This window comes from Brassica napus, chromosome A1, assembly GCF_020379485.1.
Source record: "Brassica napus cultivar Da-Ae chromosome A1, Da-Ae, whole genome shotgun sequence".
Lineage (NCBI taxonomy): Eukaryota > Viridiplantae > Streptophyta > Magnoliopsida > Brassicales > Brassicaceae > Brassica > Brassica napus.
Window position 1 is genome coordinate 15164296 of NC_063434.1, and position 23919 is coordinate 15188214.

The window sequence follows — 23919 nt, forward strand, 5'->3', positions numbered from 1 at the left end:
CATGACTCATTTCGAACGAGTTCGAGCTAGATGATGGAAATGAAAGACTATGGACTGGAGCTTCGCATGGGCAAAAGAGAACAGATTGCCCATTCAACTATGCATAATGAACAATCTAGTCGAGCCAAAATGGTGGTGGATCAATTCCAAAGTGAAGATGGGCGTGACAAAACATTTATGGCCGGCTGATGACCAGATTGAGGATTCATTGGTATTCTCAGCTGGGCTAACTACAAGATCAAGAGCCAAAGACCATAAAGAAGCACATAGAGACTTGGTGCTTTTCGGGCAAGCAAAGGAGAAGGGTACCTGGTGCGGCCTAAGATAGCTCAAAGAGCTAGATGCCTCTTGATTAGGTCTTAAATTTAAGTCTCGTCCCAAAAGATCACTTGAAGATGGTATGGGGGATAATCCTAGTCCTAGAGCCTTTAAAGTAGATTAACTTCTCCTTAAGTTATGCGACGCTCACATGATATTTTTCTATTCTTATGGCACATGATCACCCTGCTTAGTGACAAATATGATTCACATGAGATCACTCTCCTTAGTGTGAAGGATGATGTTCATCACGCGAACAAAGGGTAAGATGGTCTCTCAAAGGAGACAAATTTGAAGACAGAAGCTGTGTATTATTAATTTTAAAGTGGTATATTTACAAATCGTGCATACTTTCCTTTTAAAAGATCCAAATCATGTTCTGATCATGAAAAAAAAATGTATTTTTAACTGGTTTATGAAAATCAAATCCTATTTATTCTAGTTGGTTTAAAAAGACCAACTTAAACCAAGACGGTAAAATCGTGGAGGGTGAAATCCAGGAAGCTGACGAGCTTCAGCGTCTCAAGGAGTAGGAGATTGATTTTGATATCGAGTTCGTGCTGGCCACTGTGTCGGATCTGTCTCTAGGAGAGCTTTATCTCCCACAGGTTTCCGAGGATTCAGTTGTGCATGATGATCTTCCGTCTTCTGCAGCAGATAATGATGAGGTCATTCTATAGGTCTTCTATCTTTGTTTTTGTTTTTTTCAAAATGTTATGACATTACATCGGGGGGGGGGGGGGGGGGCTTTTACCCTTTTAGTTAACTGTTAAAGGTAAGTTAAAGGTAATTCGGCATTGTATGACTCTTATAAAAATTGTTAAAAAAGTTAAGAGCAGAGAAATCGAGTTCGAATAACATTGTCTTAGGTCTAGATATAAAAATCACTAAGTAGTTGTGCAAAGATGTTAAAGGTATTTCGGCATGATATGACTCTTATAAAAATTGTTAAAAAAGTTAAGAGCAGAGCAATCGAGTTCGAATAACGTTGTCTTAGGTCTAGATATAAAAACCAGTAAGTAGTTGTGCAAAGATGTCGATGGTAGAGATATAATATCTGCAAATCAGCAAGCTAATTCAAGTTGATTGGTAGCACTTTAAGATGTCGAACCAAGATATTATTTAATATTTATATAGAAAACACTATTGGTTGCTTGTCCTTTTTTTTTTAATGCCCTGGAGGCTGCTCAGGCATCCAGGTCACGGACAAGACGTAGTCGAGGACAATTTTTAGTTAGTTTGTTGAGGCTGTGATCAAGCTTAAGCTGCCTACCTACCCTGCTATCTTTACGGTGAGTCTTTGAACTTCATTTGTCGACCTAGGGATGATGTTTTTATGAGGGCCGGGATCTGCTTTGGGTTAGATTTGATCCATCATTTGGTTACAAGATACCCGATTAGTTTGCTGGAGGAAATTTCGAAAGAGCATTTGGTCGGGTTGAGTGTCATTCCTAATTTATTTAGGAAGGTGAAGTATACCTGGAGTTGGGCTACATGGTCTTTGGCTTTAGATGACTTAACAAACATGTCATTTATATAGACCTTCATCGTTGTACTGAGCTGTTCATCGAACATCCGGTCACGAGGCACTGGTATGTGGCACCATCATTCTTGAGGCCGAAGGAACCTTGTAGAAAAAGGTCCCTCAATCTGTAGTGAAGCTTATTTTCTCTTCGTCATCTGGATTCATCAAAATTTGAATATACCTAGAGAAAGCGTCCACGAATAAAAGCAATTTGTGCATGGTTGTTGCTTCTACCAACCGGTCTGTGTGTGAAAATGGAAAACTACTTTTGGAGCAAGCTTTTTATAGATTGGTAAAATTTGTGCATACCCTCTATTTAAATTTTTTTATAATGAAAGTGGGATTAGCTATTCAATTAGGATATCTCACCACTCTTATCGATCCGATTTTCAAGACTGTCGACCTTGTCGTTGACTGATTTAGCTCGTTTGGGATTCAGCTTTCGTCATTTTTGCTTTACAGACTTGAAAATTGGATTGATGTTTAGTTTTTAATATGCGACTTAGAGGTTGATACCTGACAAGTCTTATGCCGACCAGGTGAATGTATCGAGGTTCCATTTTAAGAATGATAGAATCTCAACTTTGACATGGGGAGAGTTTGTTCTCAATGACAACAAATCTTCAAAGGAAACATTTTCGAGGTTAACAAAGCTGGTGTGTTGCTTCCCAGACTCGCAGGTCGTTAGTTCGTGTTTATTTTGGATGCTTTTTTCACGATCTCTTCTTGTTTTATGAATTGGTATGAGCCAAAAGACATGATTTTCCTGAAGTTTTTCATGTAGCATGCTCGCGAGGATTTTTGGCTTCCTCGAATAGTTTTGATTCTAGCCAGAGAAGGAAATTTCAGGCATTGGTGATAGATCGACGGTATGGATTTTATTTTATGAAGCCAAGTCTACCAAGCACTGTGTTGAAGGGTGTACACTGATCTACTATGGTGAATTCAATTATTTGCTGGACATCGTTGGCTTTCAAAACTAGCGGGATCGAATCAATAGAGGAAGTCATGGTTCCATCAGAGATGAAGAACGGCATTGTCCCAAGGTTTACCGCAGAATCGGGATACCTAATGTTCTTGAACATTTCATAGAAAAGGATGTCGGTCAAACTCTTGGTGTCAAAAATTATCCTTGATAACTGGCATGCAGCAACGTCAGGTCTAATGACGAGGACATATTCATGTGATTTATCGAGCTTTATGGTCTTGTATAAGTAGAAAATGATCTTGTTGTTGAGGGGGAACATTATCGACTGTTGCGTTTTCCTCTTAACTTGTTTTCGGCGAGCTTTGACCAGGATGGTAGCGTTATAGCATCCATGTGTTCCTTGGATGAAATCGATCTGTTTGATCACACAACTGAGGTCTGATCCATTGGATCGTCATTTATTTCTGATATTAAATCAACCGATGTTTTCTTGTTTTGGAGATTGCATAAGATGGATAAATATTTGTGCCTTTAAACCTTAAAAAGGGTTCTTAGCAAGGATGCTATATGTTTATCTTCTCCATAGATGCACCAAAATGTGGATCGTAAAACCCACACTAGGAATTATGTAGTGTTGTTTGTAAAATTAGGGAATTAATAACTTGTGAACAACAATCCTTAGGACAAAAACGATGTAATATTAATATCGAAAATGATTTACAAGTATTTATGAATGTGAATGCGGCTAAACTAGTGATGAACAAAGTAGAAAACGATGTCGAAGTATTTAGGGAACGCGAGCTTGAATTCAATATGTTTAGGTGCATATACGCCGAAATGTGAATCTCCTTTAATTTATCAAACTTCTTTCTTCTTATACTCCTAAAAGTTTTTCAGAGCTTCTGATATCTTCTCCTCTTGATAACTTGATTGAGGATATCCGAAGGTTTCTCTTGATAGGTCGAGCCCAAGCTCAAAGTTCACCATCGCCTCGAGCTTGTTCTTCGTATTCAGCCCGTCCATTTGTGTCGAGGTGTAACCATTCCTAGGCCGGAGTGACTGCTGGATTAGGGCTCAACATATAAGATTGGGTGTGGGAGAGGTTTGACGAAAGAAACTTTTCGGGTGATCATCTTCTGAACTCTGATCGTAGACCAACCTCATCCGGCAACATTAGCTCCACTTTTAATATGTCTGATGTATTGGATTTGAGGTCAAATCTTTTTAAAGGAGGAGGGGATGGTGCGGCCACCACTAGACAAGAATCAACTATTGTACAATCTAATCAATCAGGACTCAATCCGAATGATTTGAAGTTAGATGATGGAAACGGATCTGTTTGGACACTAAATGGAGAAGAAATAGAAGACAATGGACTGGAGCACAACATGGACCAAGGAGACCAGATTTTTTTACCAACTATGCATGATGAAAAATCTAGTCAAGCAAGAATGGTGGTGGATCTGTTCCAAAGTGAAGATGGAGACACAAGTCCTTTACAGCCCAAGAAGAGGATGCCGACCAGATTTAAGATCCATTGGTCTTCTCAGTTGGGCCACTGACAAGATGAAAAGGCAAAACCCAAAAAAGTATTTAGAGACTTGGTGCTTTCGTGCAAGCAAAGGATAAGAAAACCCATGAGAAGAAACCGACCAAATGGCTTAACTAAATCTTGGTTAACAATTATAAATGTATTTTTAGATTAAACCAAGTGTAAAAATATTAGTACATGAGTTCTCCCTAGCCTCCTGGGCATGAAGTTCGAGACACTCTCAAGATCTATGTTCTCTTGCACCGGCGAAGCAGTTTCCTGTCGGCCCAGGGTACCTTCACCGACACTGCTCGCCTCTTTCATCTTCACGTTCCTGTTTCTCTTCCTTATTGGCTGCTTTCCATTTCTTCTACTTTGGCCTATCAGAGGATGGAGACCCCATGTTTCTCATTTGGGATGAATTTACCGGTGGGTTCACCTGGTCTGGTTTTTATTTCATCATCCTTCTCTAGCGAAAAGTATATTTTACCTCCACTCCTCCTTTCTACGAAAGGAAATGTCTTCTTGGCTTCATTGCTAAGTTTTAATTTTAGTTTACTCATCGGTATGCCATCTTTCATAACTGTCTGTACGGGACCAGAAGATGCAATCGAGATTACCATAGTTTTCCCTATTGGTGCTGGCTCTCAACGTCACCCTTTTATGTGATTATCTTTCAGCTATTCGACTTTGTCACGAAGGCCTTATCGACGCAATGGAGCTTTGTATTGACTTTTATGTCATCTTGTCATGAAGAATGATATATCTTAATTCTTTTGATATTGTTATTTATGTTTTTAGTTAAAGGGGATGGCTAATTCGCTATTTTTATTGTAACCGCAAAAGATAAGTATGAAGGAAAGTAAGCTGTGTTCCAAAAAAAAGAAGATTAAACCAAGTGTTATTAAGATTACAAAATCAAACCGTGTAAACCCATTATAGTTATGAATTGGTTCTTTCAAACCAACTAGGTTTAGGGTTTTGTTGGCTAAGTTGTCTCCATACTTTCTTTTTATTACCGTGTAAGCTGTTGAGTTTTAAGATCATCAATGAACTAAAGTTGTAACCTAACATCTAGTCAGTGTGCTTTCTTTCTCTGTTCAACATAAAAACATTTTTCTTCACCTAAGGAGAGGGATTTCCATCGTTAATCATTTTGGCATCAAACAGGATGCACATGTGCCATAAGAGTAGCAACACTGTTCGAGAGCATTCCATAGCTCAAAAAAACAAATTCCATTGTCCACACACGAGTGCTAGCAGCCTCTAGGACAATCATCTTCCACCCCCTCAAGTGATCACGGGAGCATTTGCCATCCAAGGCCGTACCAGCTTTACTGTCGATGGATCTCAGGGCTGATTATGGGCAAACCACCTGAAACATCTTCGTGCTCATGTCCATCGGAATTAGAGGCTATATGCCTGACTAATCTTCTTCCCATTCTTTTTCTTTTATCAGCAGATCTGCTTGTTTGATTGTTCTTCTGCCTATTTTTTACTTCGCCATACTTTTCTCCGGAATCTCGATTTACCAACTATTCTGATGCCCATAGGTTTTATTAATAAATATGATCAATTAAAAAATGTTTCGATCATTTTACAATTAAAACATTACAGTCTAGTTAAGAGAGGACGGTTTGAGAAGATAGTAGGAGATGACCGTTCAATTAAAAGAAGACTGAAGGTCAGGGAAAATATGCGCTCAGATAGTTAAGATGATCTTGTCTCGAAATATGCTTATTCTACTGTGATGTGATTAGTCTAACATTCAGCAAAAACGTTTTAGGATTTGCATGGATTGTTTCTTCATGCATTCTATGGTGGTGACTATAAAAGCCTGTTATTTTCGGACATTGACAAGTTCTTTGGGAGAAAACAAAGCTAAGCAAGTCACTCATATTATAAGCAAAAGTTAGCAAAATAATATAAGTAGATAACTGGAGTGGATTAAAACTTCTATGATAAAGCTTTACAATTATACGGCATGATTAATATGTACGACCTAGTCGTACGCCATGCATAGACATTCCGCCTACTTATATATATATAATAACCTTCATTTTTTTTGCTTAATATATATTATTACCTTGTGACGGTGTCGTTGAAAAAGACATTTGAATATATATTGAGGTTTATTCTCATAAAGTAGACTTTGACTTGGTAAGTTGGTACCCATTATTGGAGGAGGCTAGCTGCTCATACGTCATGATATCATATAATGCTATGTGTACGTGCCTTAGTCTTTTAGTGATTTGTTATGATCGGGATAATGAAGAGTCCTCATGGGATTTTGTTTGTCATTTTTTCCTTTGCAGCTTTTTCCATCACTCATCTTGTTGAAGCACAAAATCAAGAGGGTACAAATATCCTTACCTTTTTCAATTGGCTAACCTTATTGTACCGTTGATATACCTATACATGATCCCAACAATCATGTGTTTCATTTCTTAACAGGTTTTATCACTTTAGATTGTGGCTTGCCTTTAAATGAATCTCCTTATGTAGAGCCGGAAACAGAAATACAGTTCTTGTCAGATGAGAACTTCATCCAAGGTGGAAAGATGGGTAGAATCCCGGCTAATCTTGAATCAGAAAACCTTAAGCCCTACTCGACCCTACGATATTTTCCAGATGGAATACGAAATTGCTATGATATAAGGGTAGAAGTTGGGAGGAATTATCTAATTAGAGCTATGTTTTTCTATGGAAACTTTGACGGGCTTAATGTTAGCCCAGAGTTCGATATGTATACAGGCCCTAATAAGTGGACAACCATAGATCTACAAAAAGAACCATCTGGTTCAGGTAAGGAAATCATTCACATCTCAAGATCAAACTCTTTGCAAATTTGTCTTGTTAAGACGGGGGCAACTACACCAATGATATCGACCTTGGAATTACGACCATTGGCGAATGATACTTACTTGGCTATATCTGGTTCCCTCAAACTTAACTTTCGTATGTATCTTAGTAATTCCACTGCTCTTCTTCGGTACGTATTCCACTGCTCGTCTATACATTTTTGTATTACAAATGTATTACAACTTTACATTTATATATATATAGTTAATTTCATTCGTTTTACTCTACATACCCAATACTAAGAGAATGATTGTGGTTGTGACAGGTACCCGAAAGATGTTTACGATCGTACATGGGTTCCATTTTTCCAACCCGACAATTGGGCACACATTTCGACAACAGCAAATGTGTCCAATAAAAATCACTATGATCCACCGCAAGCTGTGCTTAAAGGGGCCGCGATACCTAAAAATCTGGATGGACCACTGACGATAACTTGGAGGTTGGAGAATCCTGATTATCAAATCTACTTGTATCGGCACTTTGCTGAGATCCAAGATATAGAGGCCAATGACACTAGAGAATTTGACTGTTTGTTGAATGGAGAAACAATTACTATTAATGCTATTAATCCTAAATATCTTGAAATAGAGACTATGCTTACCACAATTCCCAAGGAATGCAATGGAGGTATCTGCCATATGCAGTTGATAAAAACCCAAAGATCGACACTTCCACCTCTGCTTAATGGTTTTGCAGTTTACTCAGTTCTTCAGCTTCCACAACTTCAGACAAATGAAACTGAAGGTATAAGAAAATATTTTTTCATTAGATGATTATTTAACACTAATCATTAAATCTTATTAATTCTTTGATTCCCTTTACGCTAGTGGTTGCTATCAAGAACATCAGTTATACTTATGAATTAAATAGAATCAATTGGCAAGGAGATCCATGCGTCCCCAGACAATTCTTGTGGGATGGATTAAACTGTAGCATCTCAGATATATCTGTGCCACCAAAAATAATATCCTTGTAAGATCTTACATGAACTTTGGAAACCAGTAACATATAATGTCCATATATTGACTCAACTTATGATATATTCTTTAATAACCAGAAATTTGTCTTCAAGTGGCTTGAGTGGAACCATACTATCTCACTTTCAGAATCTAAACCATCTAGAGATCTTGTAAGTATGATTGTTGTTCATTTTTTTTACAGACTTATAATTTGCAACGAACACACAGAAAATAATTGTTCATTGTCTCATACATCGCAGGGATTTGTCAAATAACAGTTTGAGTGGAATGGTGCCCGAATTTCTAGCCTCTATGAAATCATTGTTGGTCATGTAATGCAGTTTTTTTCTTAAATTTATTTACCAATCACGTTCACACCAATCATGTTTGTGTACATATGACTCTTCCTCTACTGTGGCAGAAACTTGAACGGTAACAATCTTAGCGGTTCAATTCCTAAGAGTCTTCTCAATAGGGAAAGAGAAGGGCTGAAATTATAGTAAGAATTCTCGCATGAGTTTACTCTATAACTAATCATTAGATTTTGACCCGCGCTTAAAAAGCACAGGTTTATTTTTGAAATTAAATAAATTCTTTTTATATAAGAGATAATGTATAGGTTTGACTACATTTAACCGAGTGCACTGAACCGTACCAAATTGGGAAAAAAACTCAAAATTAAGCTGAATTTCATAAATAATCGAGCATAGAAAAAATAGAAACCAAAGTAAGGATCAAATGAGTACTTAAAATTTTAAAATACAAATTATATACCTATTAACATAACTAAACCATTAAAAATTTATACTATTAATAGAATTATATGTGGTAATGATCACATTTGAATAATCTATCATATATTCATATGGATTTATTGTTAGAGCAATTATATAATAGATTATGAGAAAATAATAAATGAATTCATTTAAATTATGTAAAGTATTTATATAGTTAGAGAAATATAAATTAAAACCAAATAAATAGTTAAGTCTAATGAAATGGTCTAACAACCTTGTTTAAATAGATTTTTTAGGAGTGATTCCCTTTTAATAGTATAGATTATCCAACTTACAAGATTGATTCAATGTCTTATGAATTCTAAACTTCTCTTTTGTAGTGTCCTTGGAAACAAACATCTTTGTCTATCTAGTACATGCATAGATACCAAGCTAAAGAAGAAATTTCCAGTGACGATTGTCGCACCCATTGCTTCCATCGCTGCTGTCGTTGTCATGATCATCCTCTTATTCATGTTGAGAAAGAAAATGTCATCAAGTATGGAAGATTTTTTCAACACTATGTAAATGTCATGCATGTTTTATCTTTTATACTTGCATATGCTTTACGTACAGGAAGTAAGTCTGAACCATGGATAAAGACTAAACGGAGAAGGTTTACTTATTCAGAGGTTTTAGGAATGACTAAGAACTTGCAACAACCTCTAGGTGAAGGAGCGTTTGGCATTGTTTATCATGGTAACCTAAATGGTTCAGAGCAAGTAGCTGTCAAACTGCTTTTGCAAACATCAGCACAAGGTTATAAAGAATTTAAGGCAGAGGTATGAGACGCTGTAAATTTTTGAGAAAAGGAGAGTTCTATTTTGAGAATTTAAATGAATCAAAATATGTGTTTGTATGTTCGATGTACATTATTTTATTTTTTGGTGTAAATGTTAATTCGATGTACAGTATTGATCAGGTAGAACTTCTTTTGAGGGTTCACCACATAAATTTGGTAAGTCTTGTTGGGTATTGCGATGAAAAAGATCACTTTGCCCTCATCTATGAATACATGTCCAATGGAGACTTACATCAGCATTTATCAGGTGAGCATCTAGTTTAGAAAAATATTTTAGTGATAACTAAATTAATTAAACAATTAAGATTTTCATTTCTTCTTCTAGTAATGTTTTTCTGCTCAAGTATATATAAATTATTTCATGTGATTTAGGAAAACATGTTGGGTCCGTTTTGGACTGGGGAACGCGACTACAAATAGCCATCGAAGCTGCATTAGGATTAGAATACGTGCATATTGGATGCAAACCAGCAATGGTGCACAGAGATGTCAAAAGTACAAATATCTTGTTGGATGAAGAGTTCAAAGCCAAAATTGCGGATTTTGGTCTTTCAAGATCTTTCCAAGTTGGAGGTGATCAATCTCGAGTTTCAACAGTAGTTGCTGGCACTTTGGGATATCTCGATCCTGAGTAAGTATATTCATCTACTTAATTAAAATTGTTGAAGTAGATGAACATGGAATTGAAATAGTTGCTGCCACTTTGAAATATGTTCTCCTTCTTTAAGTGGTTAAGGAATTGTACAATATATGTGAATCACACTGAATCTTTTTGGTTTAACAGATATTACTTAACAAGTGAGTTGTCTGAGAAGAGTGATATCTACAGTTTTGGGATCTTATTATTGGAGATTATCACAAATCAGCGAGTGATTGATCAAACACGTAAAAAGCCAAACATAGCAGAATGGGTGACATATGTGATTAAAAAAGGAGATACTAGTAAGATCGTGGACCCTAAACTACAAGGGAACTACGAGCCTCGCTCTGTCTGGAGAGCTCTTGAAGTAGCAATGTCATGTGCAAATCCTTCATCCGCCAAACGCCCTAACATGTCCCAAGTTATCATTAAACTTAAAGAGTGTCTTGAATCTGAAAACGCGAGGATAAATACTAATCAAGACACAAACTCTCCTCATAGTTCGGTTGAGCTGAGAGTGACTGCAACCTTTGATAGCGACATGTACCCTAAGGCAAGATAGTATATGTGTCTTTGTCTAATGTTGGCATGGATCAAACCTATTGGTGTATACCTGTCTAATTATTGTCAATCAGCTTTTCTTAAAATGCGCTTCAATGTAAGAAGAAGTTAAAGTATGCATGTATATTAACCGTTGTAAAATGTAAGCACACGAATGTTGTAAAGTGATCAAATATATCGGCATATACATGTAAAACTAGGTAATATCCATGTCCTGCACATAATTAAATATTTTATGAACTATTAGGGCGAGTCCGCGCTTCGCGTGGGATTTTGACGCAATTAAATGTTTTGATCAGACATTTTGTTTTTCAGTTTTGAAAGATTAGTTATCTATTTTTATGAAACATTATTTTATGTGATCTTTTTTATATAACATGTTATGATATTGAGAGCGAAATAAGTGTGGTTGACTAAATTACATAATTACATAATTGTGATTCTTTGAATGGGGTAATATTTTTTAATTAGATGATACATTTCCTTTGCTTTATTTGAGATCATCCACTATCATATGTTTTGTTAAACTTTGTGTATCCCGGTTAGTTAGAACTTTATATAATTATTTACTTAAAATAAAAGTTAAAGAAACGATGTTACAATGTCATTTTGCTTTCTTTAAAAGTGTGTTGATACTTGGTGATAGTACTATGGATGGTATATTTTTTTTATTATATAATTTTAGTTTTTTTAAAATGTTTTGATTATGTATAATCACTGCTTGTGCTTTTCCATCATTTTTCAAATTAATTTTGTAAAGTTTGATTTTGGTAAGCACAAAAGAAAAAATACTTGTGAGAATATATATTTTTCTCTTGGTCTGAGTTTGATGAAATGTGAGAAATAATATCACAAATGTATTTATTTTATTTTCGTTGTTATGATTTTTTAGATATTTAGGAAGTTTATATATATTTTAGATTTGATTATGCATTTTCACTAAATTATTGTTCGTTGACTTATTTTTCGCAATTATATATGCATTTTCAATAATTTTCATTTTTTATTTTTTATATCTTCTAAACTTTAATTTTAAACAAATTTTGTAAAATTATTTTTTGATTTTTTATTAATCATTGGTTATGGTTTCTATTTTTTCTTTTTTGTTAATTTCTTTAATTTGAACTCCGTGACAAAAAAGTAAGCAAACTTTATGAGGAATCACTTCAAAAAAAAATATATTGTAATTAGATTTTTCTCCTCCCTTCAAAAAAATGATCTATTTATACTTGAAATTTTGTATTACGTATAAGAAAACTTGAATAGTCCTTGACTTAACTATCACATCAAGCAGTAGCACAATTACAAAGCTAAATATACATTTTATTAAAATAAATCCATAATAATAGGTTGACAAAAAAAATCCATAATAAATAAAACTATTAAATAATATGTAACTTGGCAACATTTCATCACTTGCTACATATATGAAAGGACGGTTTAACCATACTCTCCGTCAAGCACCAAATTATGACACTTTACAACAGCTTGGTGAATCTGTTAAAAAGTTTCAGTAGGCATTCCGGTCAAGCGACAGAGCTCAGTTTCATTATGTTGCAAGATGTCAACTGAATCCAATAGCTCATTAGGGATTGGGGTATCCATTCCTTCCACGTCAGATGACCAGCACAACTGCTCTCTTCACAGCCTGCAACACATCCACCACCAACCTATACTTAGAGAAGTCTATTCAACATAATGAGACATTAGCAATCTCATCCTGATGATTCAAATAGTATATGATCATTGATCAATCTACATTCCAGCTCCAAATGCTACATCCTTTCAAAGACACTATTGCACTATCTAAACCGGAAGCGTCATCCTTTAAATGACATCAAGATTGGAATCAATAAAGTTACAAACTTGATACAAACCTTAGCAACTTGAATGTTGATGGAGTCTGGGATCTCTCTTTGAAGCTGCACAACACCAGCATTCCTCACGATCTCCAGCTCATCATCAATCATCTTCTCAGGCCACCCTATCATATTAGCACCACCTACGATAATGATCGAGTTCTGCCCGTCCGATTGCAGCATCTCCTCTGTCACCAACTTCCTCAGATCGGGTTTAGTTCTGATATGTTGGTAAGGAATAAAAAGCCAATCCTTAAGGAATAAGAAACTCAGTTGACAAAAAAAAAAAAGAATAAGGAACTCTACAACCTGAATTAGAACATATTAATAAGCTTCTAGAATGAATGAAATGTGAAAACAATAAGCATTAGGAAAAATGTAGGCAATTGACCTGAGGAGGGGAGTTGACCACATAGGTGTCGAGCCCTGACTCTGCTACTGTTTCTATTTTATTAACACTACCATATTTGGTCAAACTTGTGGAAGAGGCTAAGTCATCATTACCAAAGCTAAAAAATAAAACAGATGTATTTGTTTACATGGAGGGTTTTCAAGCAAAAACTCAAGAATAAATTTTTAAAGCTAGAGTAAGTTACTGGGATACGAAGGTGTCACCGTCACTTGTTTCTTTGTCAAAGTATAAATGTGTGCCAGAAGTTGCATTTAGGAAAAACCGGCCTGCAAGTTGCAGGAGATTAATGAAAGGTGAAAGTGGCACTGCAAAAGTTGGATGTGGAATTCAAATGAAGGAGGTTACCTCCCATGAACTTGGGGTTATTGCTGGTGGCGACGTCACGTTAGGCTCCACATCCATGGCTAATAACTGCAGTGAAGTGAAGTTCCATGTTAAAAAGAGCATAAAAGATTGGCAAAAACTAATATGTAATGAAACATGAGAAGAATCAATCTCAAAATGATTATTGCAAATTTATAAATAAACTCCAAACACCAGATTGCAAAGCTTCTCAATAACTTAGCTTCTTAAATTTTGTTAAAACTCTTGGATGCAGACAATATGGTCTCAGAGATTTAAAACTTATTATTACATAGAATATAGAGGGCTGACCAAAAAAATGGAATATAGAGAAACAGAAAAACAAAAGAAAACAAAGATTTGTAAGCATGAAGCAACTCTTTATATCACTATCAAAATTATATTTATATGTGTTTGCTTAAACTATTCTGAGATTTTAAATAGATACTAATCTACATTTTTTCACCAGCATTATCATCTGTGTATATGTTTATCAAGAACATAACAGAGATCATGAACAAAACTAAAATGTATATGTGAATTGCTTATGCATCTCAATCTAGAAAACTATTCATGTACTCAACACTTACATATGGATGTATGAATAAGTTTTTTCACCAAGATATGAGTAGATGTTGTGGAAACTATCTAACATCTACACTTTATGGGTAATGAAAAAATCCAGTAAGTGTGTACAATTTTTTATCATGTACATAGATTCCTATCTTACCTCTTGAGAGGAAGAAAAGCTATGGAGTGAGATTACATGGTCTTTTGAGGTGGAAGGTCAGACCCTTAGCTCTACAACTCTTTTTCTCGAACTATTTCAGTGTTTTCCCAGTTTACAAAAGCTCTACACAAAAAAATCAAGACAAATTGTCAGTTCGTAGGAAACCAAAAAAGCGCAGAAGCAAACTTCTAATCCAAAGTATTTTAATGGACATCGAAGTTTTCATAAAAAAATAAGATCCATGAAAAGAAAAAACGATTCAAATGATAACAGATCGGATTAGTTTACTGGAGAAAGCAATTAGTAGCAACATATCATATCAGAACCTTGAATCATTGTTGACCCTGATAGGTCAAGAACAAAAGGAAATTAAATTTCCGATTTGAATTAAAAAGAGCAGTGAAAGCAGGAAGAAAGAGTTATATGACATTTTCTCAAAAAAAAAGAGAGTTATATGACACCGAAATTACCTGAGGAGCATGTGACACCCATGAAACACTTAGGTTATGAGTTCGCCGCCTTTCTTAAGGTTTCGGACTTCCCAGAATCTAAACATTCGGACTCTGATGGTGTTGGAATGGCGTCCAGCTTTGAAGTCGGCGAGCAAAATCGTTGGCACAGCCATTCCTGGTGTGAAGGTTTCTAAAGATTTTAGTGATGCGAGAAGGAGAAGCTGATGAATCTGACAGGCCCAGAACCCTTATTTATAGGTCTGGATTCGTAGTATTTGAGGAAGGAAGGAGACAATTGAATGATCGCTTATGGAAGAACGCGAACCCTAGCGGCCTGAAAGAGATGAAGCCACGAAGCCCAATTTTTTTTCTGCCTTTACTTAAATGAAACGATGAGTTTTGGTTAGAGAGGACAGTTGTCACACCCAGAAGAATTGAGTTTCCTAACTGGCATCCGACGTGGAGCCCTCAGGAGTAAGAGAACTCTATTTTATAATAATATATAGATTCGTAAAACAAGTAAATTAATTGTAAGCATATTAATTTTTTATCAATTCAAATATGCTAAGTATTTTTATAAATTTGTAATTAAAATACTTAATTTTTTATATGGTCAAATTAAATAATTTAATTTAAGCCATACTAAAATAGATATACATTTAAAGTTAAATACTTTTTAAATGAGGTTTCTTACTTGTATGGTTTTATGATCATTTGTATCATTTATATAACAAAATTATAAAGTACTATTCTTTTTTTTTTGACATCAAAGTACTGTTCTCTATATTTTCAAAGTGGAACTATTAACTTTTAATTACTTCATGTTTTTTAAAAAAATATACGATAATTTTATTTTGTTATTATATGTTTAATGTAATTTTTTAATTTAGCTTAAACGGTTCAGATGAGTTGGTTGGGTTAGATGATGCTAGAAAGAGTCGACCAAAATTGAATGGATTGGTTGTAAGTGAAAGATGACCCAGATTGATGTCTGATAGGATCAGACTGGATAAATCGATGATTTGAATATATCTAGGTCAGACTATTTTTGAGACAGTCAAAGTTCGGTAAGGTGGTCCTTGGACCATCCTAGCTTTGGTCTGCAGAACACATGCACTACAACTCTCGCACTCGACTAAAGAGCTTTACGAACGGAATTGCCCTTCTTCACTTATGCAATATTGCTGGATCAGGCTTGCGTCCATTGTCCAAGATTCCTCACTGCTGCCACTGTGGGAGTCCGGGCTGTGTCTCAGTCCCGGTGTGGCTGATCTAAGCATCATCGGCTTGATCAGCCTTTACCTAACCAACTACCTAATACTACACAGGCTCATCAAACAGCGCTTTCTAGCTTTCTTCGGTATTTAGCCCGAACTGTTCGGCAGATTCCCACCCCTTACGCACCCGCCACTTTGTTCACAACTCTTTCCTGGATTAAAACTCCGTGCTTAAAAAAGAACAACCCAATGTAACCAGCCAGACCAATGCTGTTGGAAGACAACTCGAAAATGATATAAGATATAATAAACCTCTTCTCAAACCAAACCAAAAACAAAACAAACCAGAACATGAAGTAGTAAGTTTTAACTTCTATACCTAACAGTATAACTGCAACAACAAGATTGTTAAAAACATCCTTGAAAACAAAGAACAAACAAATATTAGACAACTTGGAATGAACATTAATCAATCTGCAAGAAAATACATACTCCAGAAGATGTCGAGCAGACAAAAGACCTCTGTGTTTTTTCCTCGTAACATCTTATACAAGATCATAAAAAAAAATTGCCCTTTTACGGGCACTGCCATTTGCCAATCGCTGATTACCTTCCTTCGGATTTCACAAGTTGAGAGAATACTTTACTCATTGAAACACCGGAGAGATCATCAATGCTCGATTCCTCAAACCGTCCCGCGGTTCCCGGTACGTTAACACTCGTGTCTCCCTGACTGAAATTGTTGATCTGTGGAGGCAAGTCTCCAATCATATTTGTGCTGTTATCTTCTGGTTCGCCATCAACCACCGCTTCTTGCAGCTGCAGAGCGTATTCAAGATTCCACAACACATCTCCCATAGATGGCCTGTCCACTCCGTAATCAGCCAAACATTTCTCTGCTGTCTCCGCAAACTTCCTCAACGAATCAGGTCTGATGTTACCGCGAAGCGACTGGTCAATGATCTGATCCAACAGCCCTTTCTTCTGCCACTTCATCGCCCATTCCGCAAGATTCACCATCTCTCTCGGAAGCGTAGGGTCTATAACAGGTCTAGCACAGAGAACCTCGAACAGAACAACGCCAAAGGAGTAGACATCTGACTTCTCAGTGAGCTGTTGCCTTCTGAAGTACTCAGGGTCAAGATACCCGAAACTTCCTTTCACAGCAGTACTCACATGAGTCTGATCGAGCTCAGGTCCGGTCTTAGACAGTCCAAAGTCTGCAACCTTCGCCATGAAGTTCTCATCAAGCAATATGTTTGCGGACTTGACGTCTCTGTGGATGACAGGTTTGGAGTCACCCGTGTGAAGGTAATGCAATCCTCTAGCCGCGCCAATGCAGATCTCAAGGCGTTGTTTCCAAGTCAAGCTAGGAAGACCCGAGCCGTAAAGATGACCCTTCACCGTTCCATTCTCCATATACTCGTAAACCAGTATCATCTCGTTGTTCTCGTCGCAGTAACCGATCAGAGAAACCAAATGGCGGTGCCGAAACTGTGATAACATCTCTATTTCTGTCCTGAACTCAGCAAGCCCTTGCTGAGACTTTGGGTTCCCTCTCTTCACAGCTACTCTAGTGCCATCGTTAAGCTCTCCTTTGTAGACTTTCCCAAAACCTCCCACACCAATGTTGCGACTCTCGTCGAAGTTGTTTGTAGCGTCTTTAACCGCCGCAAAGGGGATACGGTAGTTGGCGTTTGTAGTTATACTTGTGAGCGTGGTTCCACGTGAACCTTTGCTTCCCACCGAAGTTCCATTAATCGAAAACGGCATCCAAGTCTTGGAGTAACCATCTTGGCCACGTTTCCGCTTCTTACAGAAGAAGACAAAGCAAGCTCCCAAGAGGGCTAACGCGAGCAACGGACCAACGGTTGCACCTACAATCAAACCAACATTCTTCTGCTTAGTGCTGGGACCACCACCACCTGGCACAAATGCCCCGTCGCTTAGCTGACCTCGAGAGTTGTTCATCTTCATGATCTCCAGTCCATTCACAATCGCGTTTGGGTAGTCAGTGTGAACAGTTGAAGGACCAATGCTGACACGCATTTTATTACTACTCTTAGGCGAGGGCATTACAAGGTCCATGCTGTATGCACCAGCGAGGGTGTTATCCACATAAGTGCTGAGATCAAGATCGGTAACAGCGAGCATGGAGTCGATGTAAAGATTGAAATACAGCTGGTTGAGAGACAAGCTCACGATGTCGCAGAAGTGGAAGCGTAAAAAGTAGTGAAACCCCGGATCAACGTCCAACTCCCACGTGACATTGAAAATGGCATTGGGGTTCTGGTCGGAATTCATCTCAGTGCAAGTACCGTACACAGTTTTGGGCGCAGTCTCCTCCGTTGCATAGCCTGGAACAAAGTTAACAGACGGAATCTTAGACACAGTTTTAGCTAGATTCTTCTCCAGGAGAAAACCCGAGTCGGGCTGCCAAGTTCTTGTGAGAGTATCGTTGTTAGGGGTAACAAGCGAACCGCCCATGTTCAGTCTATGAATGGTTTCGAAAGCATGCGACGACAAGCTCCCCTGAAAGGCCCCCGAGGCGCCTACTACCCTCGGGGGAGGAGAAGAAGTGATCAATGAGTCGGGCACGGAGATAACCTCAATAGCGTTCACAAACGCAAAGGAACCACCAGAGGGAGTAAACGTGAGGACGAGATCATCGGTGTCTACGTTCAAAGAGTACTCTTTTACATCTCTGCTCTTGACCGTGAAGTCGGTTAAGAGCACATGAGTCTGTGACGAAACCGCGAAGTTGGCAGAGCCCATTTGGTAGGTTTGGTAGTTGAAGGGACTGAAATGGAGACGGACCCAGTGACGGCCACGAGCGACGGAGAATTTGTAGCGAGCGACTCCGGTGAAGACTCTGGCCGTCTGGTAGATGTCGGAGCTGCTGCTGCTGCTTTGACTCGCGAGGATCTCTTGGTTGTCAGAGGAGAGTAAGTTGGAGGCGAGCTTATCGGACATGAAGACTCGATCCGTGAGGGTGGAATTGGAGGGTGAGCCGCAGTTGATTAAGTAGTTGTCCTGAGGCGTGAATCCATGGCAGCAGCTGCAGAACAAGCACGAAACCAATACCAAAGTTGCCAACTTTTCAACACCCATCTTTGATTCTTGACCCAACAATACCAAAACCTGTTAATTCGATTCGAGCAAGAGGTGATCAAAGCATAAGGTAAGGCAGAACAAAGTACCTTTCTAAGATCAGAAATCCACGAGAAGTAACGGTCCCATGAAAGGATAGACTTGAGGACCAGAGCTTAATCAAGAACAGATCAAGAAACCGAAAACTCAGATTTTAAGTTTTTTAGTTTTTTTAAATAAAATTTCAACGTTCTCCAGCAAGGAACAGACTGGTAATAGGACGTTTGGTTTCTTTATGAACAACTCAGGAGTATTACTTCCGTTAGGAAAAGAAAAGGAGAAAGAAGACGGAAGACTGAACCCAAAAATTGTCTATTGATCGTATTTTCCCTGGCTGTATTTTTTTTTTTATTAATGGTTAAGAAGAAAGAGAAAAATAGAATTTCCAGGAAATGATTAGAAAACCTACATCTTCATCCCAATTAATATGTGAATGAAAAAGCTGTTTTTTTTTCTATCATCGGAAAATTGTTTTCAATATATTCAGAAAATAGTTAAATACAGTCCAGATGTTTTTTATATATAATTTTTTAAATGTTACGACTTTGTGTTTTTTTTTTTGCTTTCAGGTGTCTAATGGTGGTGGTTTGCAAATTGCAACAAAGTCAAACTTTTATTGCGAATTTTGAAATGTTATTTAAAATTTTCCAGGACGCAGATATTACTTATATTCACGAAACCTTTTTCGGGCTGCGTTCACTTTGAAGTTGGAAACAGTAAATTAAATTCTCATGGGTATGTGTGCTTATTTATATACTTATTTTATGATTTCTTGTTTTAATGGAAGTATTTTCTTTCAAATTTTTAGTATTAACACAACATAATAGTCTTATTTACGTCTTTAATCCTACTCAATCTTGGTTTTCACTTTTTCTAAAGACTTGCTGAGTTCAGTGTGTCAAACATTTGCCAAAGGGGATCCCTTTGCCAAAGTATAGAAAGAATAAAATTATTTGTATGGATATATATTTGGGCTTGTATGATTTAAGAGAATGACAACATTATGCTCAACTACTCCATTATACAACCATATGGAACATGACACATATTATCATTATTAATTGAAAATAATACGATCCCACTTATGCTCCTTGTGACATTATTCTTAAAACATTAGCTAACAAGACACCGCAACTAATATATTTAAATAGTTCTATTGGCTGGCCAGGATTGTTTGATGTAATACTCAAGTTGTACTTGATAGATTTAATAAATGATTTATCGGATTGAATAAAAACCAAGATTGGCGGAAGCGCGTAGCATAATTGTTAGCCCACGTCTCTCTAGAGAGAGTTTTATGATAAAGTCTTTCCTCACATCTAAAAGCTGAAAGGTAATTCCGAAAGGAATCTACTTAATAGGTTTGGGGCCTTCTGTTTGTCGGCAGCAAGGATCTGGTCAGGAAAGATTAACATTTTCTAGTTTCAATTTATTTTTGTATAACCTTCTGGAAGTTATACACAGATTGAAAAAGGAGATATACAACATAGGTCTGCGGGTATAAACCAACATGAACTTGTCAAACCGAACCGACCCAAAAAGTTCAGTTTTGGGTTAGTTTGATTCCAAAGATTGGTTCAATTGGGCAACTAAAAGAAACGGTTTTTTGTTCCGCAATCGGTTATTTTGGTTCGGTTCAGTAATTGGCTGGTTCAACAACTACAAACACTACCAATCTTAGCTGAAATTCCAAATCGAACTAACTAAAATCTGAACCGAAATAACCGAACCAACTAAAATAACCAATTTTTTTAAAAAAAAGTTTTTATTCAATTTAAATCAAAAAATTAACCGAAATAACCGCAAAATCAAAAACTTCAGTAAATGTTTTTGAAACCAAAATAACCGAAAACCAAACCAAATCTTTTTCAATTCACTTTGGTGAAATTTCGACCGATCCGAACTAACCGAATAACATGAACCCGCAGCCCTAATACAATTTTAGGAAAATTCAAACCACTTAATCCATATAATATGTAATTTTTATAAAAAATCATAAGCCAATTAATAAAATAACTTGATAATTTTTTTCTCAAGCATAATATTATAGTATACTTGAACTTCAATTGCAAGTAAGAGTCTTTATTATTCAACCCAATATCAGAGCAACATAGTGTAACATTCCGATTTTTGTTATATTGCAGAAATGTTTAAGAGAATTAATAATTTCACCTATGTCATTAAACTGTGCTTACCTTTTCGGGTACACATCCATTAAAACTCCAGAGTTAAGCGTGCTTGAGTTGAAGTAGTAGAATGATGGGTGACATATCGAAAAGTGATTTGCGATATCATGCGAATGAGGCCAACACACGGAGAAAGGTCATGTGGTAATGACATGATCAGTAAACAAGACTAATGAGCTTTCGAAAAATTAGTGCATCGTCTGTTGCATGGAATGAGGCCCACATGCCGAGAGAGCAGACGTAGGAGGCCCATTAACCGTGGACAGTCAGAGCGTTATACATAATATACATGAAGATGTTACTCTGACTATGTATTGAAAAGCAGTACAAAAGTTTGCCTAGCAAACTAAAATCCGGCATGAAGAATGATAATTGATCTTCTAATCAAACTATTTATAGTAAAAGAACAAAACAATTTCATCCCTCTAAAAATTGGGTTTGATAAAGAGGGAAGAGGAGATCACTTTTTCTCTCTCTAAGAAAAGAGGGAAGCTCTTAATGCTTCCAAATCTCATTCATATATATTTTTTTGTCGGCTACCAATTTTCTTATACCATGTTTTGGTCAGACAAAACGTTTCAACAAAGAGTACTTCTATTTGACCGTGTTTGATATATATCAGAGATAATAAAACCTCTGTTCCTAGCCTCTTTCGCTAATTAGTCCGCCTGACCATTCTCATTCCAGAAAATATGAAATAATTTTGCAGTATCGAAGTTATCTTGTAAACTTCGAAAAGTTTGAATCTCCGAAGAAAAAGTTCGCCAATACATCTGGCTCGTAGTCATATCCATTGGGTCTGAGCAGTCCATCTTGAAGCGGATCGAGAGGATCCTCATGTCTCTCGTATACGAGGCCGCCAAAAGTAGTTCTTCCATCTGAGCAAGTAAGGCCCAGAGGTTTCTATTGCCCGCACGTATTCCGAATGATTCAACACTGCCATTACCGATCCATGAAGCATCGATATGGCAAGTTGGGTTTCGAGTTATCCAATGCGGTACTGTCACTGCATATAAAGTATGAGGATCGTCATGATCCTCCTCCTCTTCCTACTCTTTTTGATTAGTCTTTCTTCAACTTTCTGTCTCGAGGGAAGCTAGTTAGAGAATGTCGATCGGAGAGATGAATTTTTCATTCATATAAAACTACTGAAATTTTGACAAAAAAAATAATACAACTTCTGAAATTTGAATAATAAGAAAATGGTTTCAAATAAACTAACTCGGTTTGTGTGCAAATCTGGTTGGGCCGATGGTGCCGTCCGTAAGGCAAAAACTTATCCGGTTCAAACCTAAAGTCTTGTATCGGCTTCTCTGTCGATGGTTTAGGTCCGATTCAAGATCTATCTTACTGTTTAATCAGAGAACTTTCTTTAACTTTTGCTGACAAATTGTGAGTTACGGTATGTGGGTTTTGCAGAGAATTCTGAATTAGGAGTTTTGATTTGTGGGTTCCGCAGAGATTTATGATTGTTCTGTTAAATTGTGAGAGGTCTGTGGTTCTCTGATATAATTAAGTGCTTGATAATGCCACTGAAACCTATGTCAGAGGAAACCTGTGTGGGATTTGATGGGTGATCTGATTCTAAAAGGTGCGGGTGCAAGAGCCCACATTGGTCTACTACGCGGTGAGGAGCTTGGTTAACATGGAGAATATTGCGGAGCCCGAAGACGACATATGGCCCAACCTAGGAGCCATCTTCACTGATCATCTCGTAAAGCTCAAGATGAAGCCGTTCCAGTCACAGTTGAAGAAGAAGGACACGGTCGGGAGTCTACTTACACTGATCTTCATACACTGCAGAGTACCACTAGATGATGCTGAGATGGACGACCATATCATCTACATGGATGAAGCCCACCTCACGAGTGCACAGTGGCTCAAGGATGACCGCTACTGGTGTTTCCGGGCTGAGGACGGCCCGTGCTTGATCCAGCTACCCCATCGTGCACTCACAGACTTCTCAGCAGGCCTCCCCAGCATCCAGTTCCATCCTGACCCGCGCCTCCTCTGCACTCCATCGACCATGCCGCGACGCTACACGGTCCAGCGACCTGGAGGACCTCAGCCGCACCAGCCCGAGGCCGCACTTCCGCCATTCCCGCCTATGCCAGACATGTCTACACGCCCTGAGGGAGATTTCCAGCGCGTAGTAGTCGATGCTCTCACCCCATCTAGGCTAGAGTATCGAGATGTCGCTGTTCGAGCAGGAGGAGTGTGCGAGCCAGCTCACCATCAGCAGCAGGACCATCATGCCAGCGCAGAGGCGACTCCGAGGAGACCACCGACGAGACTACTGATGAGGACTAGTCCTCATATTTCTATCCCTATCTACTTATGTTTCCTTCTGTTCTCATACTTTTAGGATTTATTCTTGGATTTATTATCTTATGTTATGACTGGAGTTTATCTTTTGCTAATCTTGCATATGTTTGGGTTGTCTAACAGAGCTAACTTGGCTGATTGAAACTCATAGTGATGAGTTAGACTCATACGTTGCAGCTAGCACAAAAATTTTCTGTCTCTTCGCCGTCGATCGACGAAGAGGTGCTTACGTCGATTGACGGTAGGGCAGTTATGCTGATCGATTAAATGGTGTTTATGTCGATCGACATTCGAGGCAGAAGGGTACGAACATGCTTTTCTCTTGTCTAACATCTAACTTA

General features: G+C 37.6%; 3 protein-coding genes across 6 annotated transcripts; 1 reads left to right on the forward strand and 2 right to left on the reverse strand.

Moving 5' to 3' along the window:
• The first annotated feature begins 6434 nt into the window (after positions 1-6434).
• LOC106405218 (probable LRR receptor-like serine/threonine-protein kinase MEE39) lies at positions 6435-11986 on the forward strand. Its single transcript, XM_048745122.1, is given in 12 exon segments — positions 6435-6659; positions 6757-7294; positions 7430-7911; positions 7995-8139; positions 8225-8296; positions 8387-8458; positions 8548-8625; positions 9244-9416; positions 9419-9684; positions 9825-9951; positions 10077-10335; positions 10489-11986. Coding segments are annotated over 12 exon segments (2730 nt in total). The 5' UTR covers positions 6435-6559; the 3' UTR covers positions 10907-11986.
• Positions 11987-12212: 226 nt separating this feature from the next.
• LOC125580512 (ribokinase-like) lies at positions 12213-14224 on the reverse strand. Of its 2 annotated transcripts, XM_048745084.1 has the most exons (4): positions 13522-14224; positions 13156-13442; positions 12783-12984; positions 12213-12553 (listed from the first exon to the last, which is right to left on the reverse strand). In XM_048745084.1, exons 2-4 carry the CDS (start codon positions 13176-13178, stop codon positions 12521-12523), a joined length of 258 nt encoding a protein of 85 aa, XP_048601041.1. In that variant the 5' UTR covers positions 13179-13442; positions 13522-14224; the 3' UTR covers positions 12213-12520. The 2 variants fall into 2 exon arrangements, with proteins under 2 accessions (XP_048601041.1, XP_048601012.1); XM_048745055.1 differs by having other exon boundaries at positions 13156-14224.
• A 2045-nt stretch (positions 14225-16269) lies between these two features.
• LOC106406076 (receptor-like protein kinase HERK 1) lies at positions 16270-19512 on the reverse strand. 3 transcript variants are annotated; one of them, XM_013846665.3, is made up of 2 exons: positions 19118-19512; positions 16270-19036 (listed from the first exon to the last, which is right to left on the reverse strand). In XM_013846665.3, the coding sequence occupies exon 2, from the start codon at positions 19026-19028 to the stop codon at positions 16524-16526; it is 2505 nt and encodes an 834-aa protein (XP_013702119.1). In that variant the 5' UTR covers positions 19029-19036; positions 19118-19512; the 3' UTR covers positions 16270-16523. The 3 variants fall into 3 exon arrangements, with proteins under 3 accessions (XP_013702119.1, XP_048600945.1, XP_022574723.1); XM_048744988.1 differs by having other exon boundaries at positions 16270-19058; positions 19118-19504; XM_022719002.2 differs by having other exon boundaries at positions 16270-18975; positions 19118-19502.
• Between the last annotated feature and the right edge of the window lie 4407 nt (positions 19513-23919).